This window comes from Cariama cristata, unplaced genomic scaffold, assembly GCF_000690535.1.
Source record: "Cariama cristata isolate BGI_N322 unplaced genomic scaffold, ASM69053v1 scaffold20108, whole genome shotgun sequence".
NCBI lineage: Eukaryota > Metazoa > Chordata > Aves > Cariamiformes > Cariamidae > Cariama > Cariama cristata.
In genome coordinates this window covers 1-8,206 of record NW_009633146.1, presented here as the reverse complement: position 1 = coordinate 8,206, position 8,206 = coordinate 1, and the positions used below count along the sequence as shown (strand labels likewise).

Here is an 8,206-nt window from a genome sequence, read left to right as displayed (position 1 = left end):
CCCGTGGCTGCCGCTGTCTCGGGGAGGGTAAAGCTGGGTGCCCCGCTTGTGGGGAGAGGGGAGAGTCAGAGGGAAGAGGCGTTGACGCAGGACATCGCCCTTCCGCAGCGCGTCTCTGCGGGGGTCCCTCTGCTCCATCGCCCTCTCTGCCCGCTCAGGCTGGTGGGGTGGAGCTGCTGGGGGTCCAGCTGAGCTCGGGGGGCCATGGTGGTGATCCCGGCCTTCTGCTTTGGCTGAGGCCTGTGGCTGGCCCCATCTTGGCCTGAATCACCACCCTTTGGCTGCTGGGAAAAGGTCTTCCCTAGGTGCCTGCCAGGCTGCTTCTGGGGCCGCTGACCGTCGCCGAAGCCCCGTGGACCCCGTGGTGAGGCCCCCTTTTCCTCTTGCCTCTCACCAGCAGGGGCTTTGCTTTCTGCAGTCGGGTGGAGGGGCTGGGACCCCGCTGCGGGGCTCTGTCCCCAAAACGCTCTCCTGGTCGCCAGAACCGTTCTGGTCACTTTGTGAACCTGAGTGAACTGTAACATTTTGGTCCCTCTGGTCTTTAATTACTTGTTGGTGCTGATAAGCATACGTTTCGTAATTTGGTGACGTGACGATGATGCCCTCGGTGGCAGAGGAGGGAAGGAGTGGGGCGTGCGGTGAAGATTTATCGAGCCGTGCTGTGGGTTTGCAGGGCCTGCAGGCGGTGGTTTAGGAGCATGCCCTGAATCGGGGAAGAAGGATGGCTTTAATCAAAGCAGGCTTCATCAGGATAAACTTTCATGAAGTATTCCTCATGGAGTTCCTGTAACCAGGGTAATCAGTTGAGTGATCTTTGTGGATATACATGATCTCTTTCAATATCTCACTGTTTTATAAAAGTCTGTACATCGGTCTTTTTAAAAGCTGAGTAAAGCTTAATTTTAAAGCCAGTGTTAATGAGGCAGTAATGCAGATTTTTGATTACACACAAGTGGAAAATCTGACAAATACAGGTCCAGACTTATGCCTTGTCTTATACCCCTATAGTGGGGGTAAATCCTATGGAAAATCTGTTTAAACAGTTAGGCTTCTTTGGGGTTTAGGCTGATGGAACCGAGATCAGGTCTCACATCTGGCTCCGAGGTCTGTCCCCCTGCTCAGAACGTCTGCCCTAAAGGGTCTGGGTCTGGGCAGCGCCGGTAGCTGCCCAAAGCAGTCGGCTGTAAGGCGTGCGGGACCCCAGGTGAGGGTGCTGGGGAAACCACAGGTGATGCTCAGTGCTGATGAGAGTAGGAATACGCTGCAAGCTGTAGTTGGGATGTGCCTTAGTGCAGAGGTCAGGCGTAAAGTGGTGAAGCAATGCTGCGCTGGCTACAAAAGGCGCTTTGATTCAAATAATCGGCTCTGGTGTGATGTCGTGGGAAGGAATGCATTTAAACTTAGGCCTGACCTTGGTGGACACAACTTCCACCAAAGTCAGGTGAGCTGCTTAGTGTGAGTCCCAGTGCTCCTCTACCAAAAATTGCGTGTTACTGTACAAATAAAAGAATTGCCTCTTGCTGATGGCAGCCGGCAGTAAAAGCGGCGGGGGCCCGGCCAGCACCTGTGCTTCTGAGGGCGTAGGCAAGGGGAGAGGGGCCCGGTTCACCCGAAGCCAGCAGAAGTGGACACTGATGGTTCCCAAAGTGCAGGTGCCCGCTGAAGCGAGGGTCTGCGGGTGCAGCGAGGGTGTCCGTGTCCGTGGATGCTGTCTTTGCGGGGGGCTACGGTCGTCTTTCCAGTTGGTGGAGGAGAAGCACTGTAGGGTTGGAGTACAGCAGATCTCTGCTTAGGGTGCAAAGAATCCTTTACCTCAAGGTTTTATCTTTCTCTCCAGGGACTATAAGAGGCTTAGATGTAAGTGTGTAAGCTGGGTGTGATGAGTCCCATCCCAGACATGCCCTTACAAGTTTAAGCAATTTGTGTTTTCTCTAACAGTCACCTTCGAAAATTGGTGTGGTCAGTTTAGCTTTGATATTGTGAGGGAATTGTGCAGAACCCGTCTGGGGTTTAGATGCTGGTGAAGCAGCCCTGTAAGTGCCTGTGTTCCTCACGGAGTCGGTGGTCGGGGTTGGGCCTCTTTGGAGGTCTCCGAATACAGATGGTGTCTCCCTAAATGAGAACGGGAACAAATTAGGAGTGAGATCAAAGCTATGTCTTGCCAACTTAAATCTGGGGGGACGCTTAGAAATATACCCAATCCAAATGCTTTGGAGTAATAACTTCACAGAGAAATTCAGTAATGAAAAAAAAGAGTAAAGTAAAGTAGCTGTTGCTTCAGTCAGCTTCCAGACACTTTTTGAATCAGTCTGATACCTTTCCAGTATGTTGTACTTTGTCGTATGTAATGATTGTCTTTTATATTGATTTAACTCACCTAGAGAGTATGAAGAACAGAGTTTTTAATTAAATGTGCAATTAAATGTAAGAAAAGTTTGCTATGATAAATAATAACAAACTTTTCCTGGAATGACTTTGTCTCAGAATACTGTGCCTGTATATGACAGACGACATCTCTCTATCATAATGCCTGAATAATTTTCATTTTTTTCCTTAGCGGTGGAATTCAGTGATGAGAGCATGGATGATGCAAAGCACCTTGTTCAGGCAATCTCCTCATTTATTAGAGATGGAAATGCTTATATAAAAGGACAGCTGGTATGTGACCCCGTTAGAGAAGACATACTGTGGGAAAGGTAAGTGTACCTGAAAGGTGGTGGTTATGCGAGCAGTAGTTTGCTGGCAGGCCCGGAGGGCTGAGCAGTGCGGTGTTTGGAGTTCTGTTTAAGAAGCAGGACAAGAAGAAGGACTGGGAAGGAGTCTGCCCTGCCAGCCCTCACCAAGGGCGGCTTTTTATTTTTCCCTTCTTTTTCTAGCCAGCTGCTTTTCCTCATAGTCTGCTACGCTTAGTTCACAGTGTTTTTAAAATCCGTGTTATTTCCCTAGTGTGCCTGCCCTAACACAGGCAGCTTTGCCCCTCTTGAGTGGTGTGGAAGGCAAAGCTGTGACTGAAGTTGTGAGGCTACCCGGTTCGTAAGTAGAACTGTGCATTAGCGACCGAAGACGAAAGAGGACAACTGGAAAGTAACACGCCTTGGGCACGGGAGCTGGTAATCAAGCTGGCTGGCACTGTGGCGTGCATCAGAGGAGAGAAGCGCTTACCAAGAAACTGGCCAGAGGCAGAGACATCACAAGGAAAGAAGAAATTATGGTGGTTGTGACCCTGACAGCGACAAGGAGAATCTTCTCCGGAGTCCTTTAGGAAAACCAGATCATCTTCCAGGAGAGGGACGTGCTGTGTGTTGGGTGTGAAACTGAGAAGACGAGCACAGTGCTCCGCAGTCAGGGTAGGAGGGATGTGGGGTGCCCTGGAGCGACGGACGTGCCGGCAGCTCTGGGACGCGGGGTCAGAGGGGGAACGGCCGGTGCTCTAGAAGTGAGAGGCACCTCGCTGTCGGGGAGCTTGTGCTGCACCGACTGAGGCTTGCAAGGGGCACTGGAACGTGTTGCAGGGAAGTGGAGTTGAATTAACGAGTTGTGATATTTGGCAAAAGCAAGTCCTTCAGCGGGAGGCTGCGGGAGACCTGTTGGTGAGAGATAAGGCTGAGAGATGTGAGGCACGTGGGGGAGCTGAAATGGATTGTCAGTGGGGGATGTGTGGGAGGGCACAACTTGGGTATCAGTAGGTGTAAAACCAACCGAAATGAAACAGAGCTCTTCATTAGGAAAGTGGTAGATACTCGGCGGAGAGGGGGGAAGAGTGTTGGGAGGAATGAGGTAGGGCAGCAGCCATCTGATATCTGAGGGGAGGCAGGCATTCCAGGGAAAACCACTCAGAAACAGGTAAAATAGGCAAAACGGGGTTCAGGAGAGCCCCGGAGGCACTAGGGTAGCTTGAGATTCCCCAGGTAACCCTGATCCTTGAGCTTTTTGGTGAAACAGCATCCTTGGGTCAGTGCTGTCGAGGTCCGGTTGGCCTGGCTGTGCCGCCAGCAGCCGTCCGCAGCTCGCCCTTTGTTCGGCTGCCGTCCTGGTCCTCCCGCTCAGAGCGGCTGGTGCTGGTTGGCACTGGTTCTGCGGTGATGGGTGCTGGTTGCCCGCTGGCTTCTGGCACTGTTACACAAACAGTCCCACCAGACCTTTCCATCCGGGCCAAGCCGAGGGGAGTCCCGGGGCTGGGACTGGGCTCGCCTGGGAAATGAGGAAACAGCACCCGCTTCCGATCTGGATTCTGCCAACGGGAGTGCTGGCCGACCCCAAGCTGACTCTCGTGCCAGGCCCTGGAGCGATGCACGTGATGTGGCTTCAGAAGAGAAGCGTGCCCTTAGCGTGAAAAACGTGCTGCTGGAAAAAAAGAACTCAGCAAAATCTTCCATGTGCTTAGTACCAACCTGATTTTCCATCTATTTTTAAAGGATTAAGGCAAACCTTGCTCTGCTGTTGTTGGCTCCTCTGATTAACCATGTATTTACTGAACGGACGTAGCACTTTGGATTTTGACACGCGTCAAGTTTTTTCCCTTCGCAGCTGAGAGATGTATTCTCCCTGGTCGGTGCAGCATCGCCCATCATAGGACGGCTGGGAAGGAAACGACAGTGTCCTTTCGGTGACTCCCTCTGGCTGAGTGGCTGATGAATTCAGCGTGCTGCTGGCATCTTGTTTGTCTTATCTTAAATGTTACCTTTTCTTCTTGAAGGCTAGCCAACACAAAAGTAACCGTGAAGGCTGCGTTTGCAGATGACTTTGACACCTCCAGGGCTGTTGCAGCAATTATGGACCTCATTCACCATGGCAACAGACAGCTTAAGGCTGTTACTAAGGTAACCCATTAGGATACAGAGATCAGAAAATGACAGCTGTCCACTGTCCTACTGTTTAATGCAGACAGATTAGTTTATTGTTCACATAAGAAACCAGCAGAAACAAAGCTCTGTAAATTGTTGACCTTAATGGTGCCCGTTTGTCCTGACCGTATCGCAGGAATTGTGTACGGCTATTCTTTTGTGCTTCGCTGTGTCCAAAGGATGTTTCTTTCCTGCTGCCCTATATTATTTATACCTAAGGTTTTTGAAAGGCCTGAAGCCATTGTGGCATGCTGCTAATTTTAGTGCTGGTTTTATGTTCTTACCCTGCTTCTTTGCTTAATACCCATGGACAGAAATCAACCTAAATTGGGAAATGGGGGGTGCTGGTTGCTGCGGGGGCTTTGGCAGGCAGTCCCAGATGCATGGAGCAGTCATGGTGCTGAGTTCAGCTTTGGGGACCGAGCGGCTTCTGCTGTCGGCAAATTATAACTGTGGCCTCAGCATGCCTGCACGAGTCCGTCTTCAGATGGCTTTTGGCAAATGGAGACCCAGTTAAGATCTGTCGATGCTGACACAAAGGAGGTGTCCGGTCAGCACAAGACCGGAGCAGCAAACGCGGTCTGAAGCACTCCTGGGTCTCCTTTTACCGACAGTGCCCTTCCTCGCTCGAGGCGAGCAGCTCAGCCTTGTTGCTCTGCTCCTCGGTTGCCGATGTCCGCCCTGCTTGTGCTGTGTTGAGTACACAGAATAACTGATTTTAAGAGAGAATTAGCCTGTTGGTTTAGAAATCCTGCCTCCTCCTGCTCCTGTGTTGGCGCTGGCTGTAAACGCTGTCCTAAGCCTTGTCTTTACAAAATGACTGTGAGCGAATCCCTGACCCGAGCCAGCCTGCAGCAGGGATCAGTAACAGCAGTACCCCTGCTAAATACAAGGAGCCTGATTTTGCCATTCGTTGCTCGTTTCCCCTGATCTCCTTCTGTCAGTCGTTTTGTTGAGAACTGGGGGGGGTATTTGCGGGGCCGCTGACTGGGATTTCTGGTCGTGGTGGAGGAGCTTTCCGGGGTGCAGCCCAGCCGTCTGAGCCTTACCTCTGACGGATGCTGCGCATACATTTTCTCTTTAAGAACTGTGAGTAATTCAGTAAACGTAACTACTCGTTCCTCTCTTTAACCTTCTCGCCATTCTTACCTTAGTTGGCACGTTCCTGTCCCGTTCCCTCAGCAGTCCGCTTCAGCTCCCTCCAGTTCAGATCTTTCACAAATTTTAGGTTATGGCTTATCTCAGGCCCTAATAGAGATATCGGATAAAGTCCAGCGCCAGCTGCTAATTTGGTTGTGTATGTCATCACCCTTTCTTTTAGGCAAGGGTTAATCCCTTACATTGCTTCACAGTCTGTCATTTAATCTTGATTTAAATTTTTTTTTTCGTGAAATAAATCTGGAGGAAAGAAAGAAATACACGTGTTCTTAAAAACACTGTTCGATTGCTGCTGGTGGTGGTGGTGATGGTCGCTGGTGCTACCAGGGCATGACAAAACGCCATAAGCTATCTCAAAGGAGTCTTCATGTTGTTTAAATCAATAAGACAAAAAAAGGATTTGGTTTTTTTTTGATAATTTATTTTATAGGTGCCCTTGAAGCTGGGATTTCGTTCTCTTATTTTGTTTTTATATACACAGCCCTTTTATGCTCAGAAGTGCTATTTTTAGGTCTAATTTACTGCACGCATGTAATGCGTGGCAGCTTCACACATCTCTTCTCCTCGCTGCAAATGCTGGCAATAAGCCCTTCCCCTCCCCTGTTTACTTAAATCTTTTCCCTTTGTGTTGCGAGGTGCTTTTGTACCCCTGTAGAAATTCCCATCTGGGCAGGTGTTGCTGGTGGAGGTAGATCTATATAATTAGTAATAGTTTTCCCTTGTGGGCTAGGCTGCAGGGAGATGCTGGGTTCTGTAATACGTATTGACCGGACAATCTCTTTTAAACAGGATACTGGATCTCCTAGAAGCTCTGTTGTGTATGGAAGCATTATTTCCTATATAGAAGGCTTTTTTAATGCCCTCGGGATGTCCTTTGGAGAAAGACAGGTACGAAACATCTATCTATATGGTAGCAGCGCCAGCGTTATGTTTTATAGAACGATTTCCGAAAGCGTCAGATGTAACAAAGTTATTTATGGTTCTAGTAAACCTTTCTGCACCGCTTGCAGCTTCTGCCGTGATGTCTTAGGAGAGCATGTGAGCAGGTGGAACAAAGTGTGGGCTTTTTTTCTTCTCAGAGGTATTCCCGTGTGACTTCTGCAGCAATTGCGCTGTGGAAATGAAAGTCTGAGGAATGAAACAAGAAAAAGTCAGTATTGGAGGCCTTTAAGTTGGTCCTGTTCTGTTTCTGGCTTTCCCCTGGCTCTTCCTCTTCTTTGGGATGGTTGCACGCAGGCTGACTTCGACAGCCGTACCAATGCTGGTGGCTGTGGCCTCCCTGCCCAGCAGGGTCCGGGGTCCGGCTCCTCTGCAGAAAGTCGGGATGCGGGGAAAGGGGCTGCTCTGCCTTGAGCCCTGGGAGGGTGCGGGGAGGGCCCATCGTTGGAAATTCCTTACCTCTCCTCTAGTGCTTGGAGAGGTAGGGATGGGATGGGGCGGGGGGGTGGACACACACAAAAAAAGAGAAGAAAGCTCAAAGCAAAGTACTGCCCAGGGAAGAGTGATAAATGTGGAGGTGATATCCTGATGGTACGGAAGGGGAGCATTTAAAATGACAGAAGGTGTTGGAGACCAGCGGGCTGTTCTGTGCTCCTCTCCTGCTCCAATCTGGAGCTGAATTACCAACAAGCTGAAAACTTTCTTTAGAGAAACGGTTTGGCAAAAATTTATTCTAGGGAGGAGGAGAAGAGGATAAGAAAATGTAAATAACATTATTCATCCTTTGAAAGGCAGTATAGCAATAAATGCATTTATTTAGTTTCCCTCTGGATTTTTTCCACAAAATTTCTTTCAAAACAGCTGTTGGATGAGATTTGGCTGTGTGTTACTCCTCATAACCTGTGGTTTGTCACGTTAATTTTCAGTGGCGTACTAAACACTTGTATTTGTAAGTTGGATGGCAAAGTCATTCCTCCACATTCTGGGCTGTCTGTATGCAGGTGCCTGCTGCACCTCTAGTTTTTGCTGAAACAAGTGTCTGAATGCTTTTCTTTTTCGTATGCTGTGCTAGTCTCTCTGGGGCAGCAGGGTCGGCAGAAGATGGTGCGAGGGAGGCGGGAAGGAAGGAGCAGCACGTCAGACTCTTCTCGGTCCCTCTGCTCTTTCAGCTTCCAGTAAATGAATCCATCCAAATCTTCATCGGAGAGGTCTGTCGGCTGCCGCAAGCTAGGAAATAAGGTGGTGCAGGGGTTGTTCTCTGACCT

General features: G+C 49.7%; 1 protein-coding gene across 1 annotated transcript in view; it reads left to right on the top strand.

Annotated features, from left to right (window-relative positions):
- CARS2 (cysteinyl-tRNA synthetase 2, mitochondrial (putative)) overlaps positions 1-6,890 on the top strand; it is a gene marked incomplete at both ends in the record, with an annotated part of 24,093 nt that extends 17,203 nt beyond the window's left edge. Inside the window, 3 exons of the mRNA XM_009706656.1 lie at positions 2,558-2,696; positions 4,697-4,820; positions 6,792-6,890. Coding sequence (XP_009704958.1) covers positions 2,558-2,696; positions 4,697-4,820; positions 6,792-6,890 — 362 coding nt within the window. The remainder of the gene's footprint in view (positions 1-2,557; positions 2,697-4,696; positions 4,821-6,791) is intronic.
- Between the last annotated feature and the right edge of the window lie 1,316 nt (positions 6,891-8,206).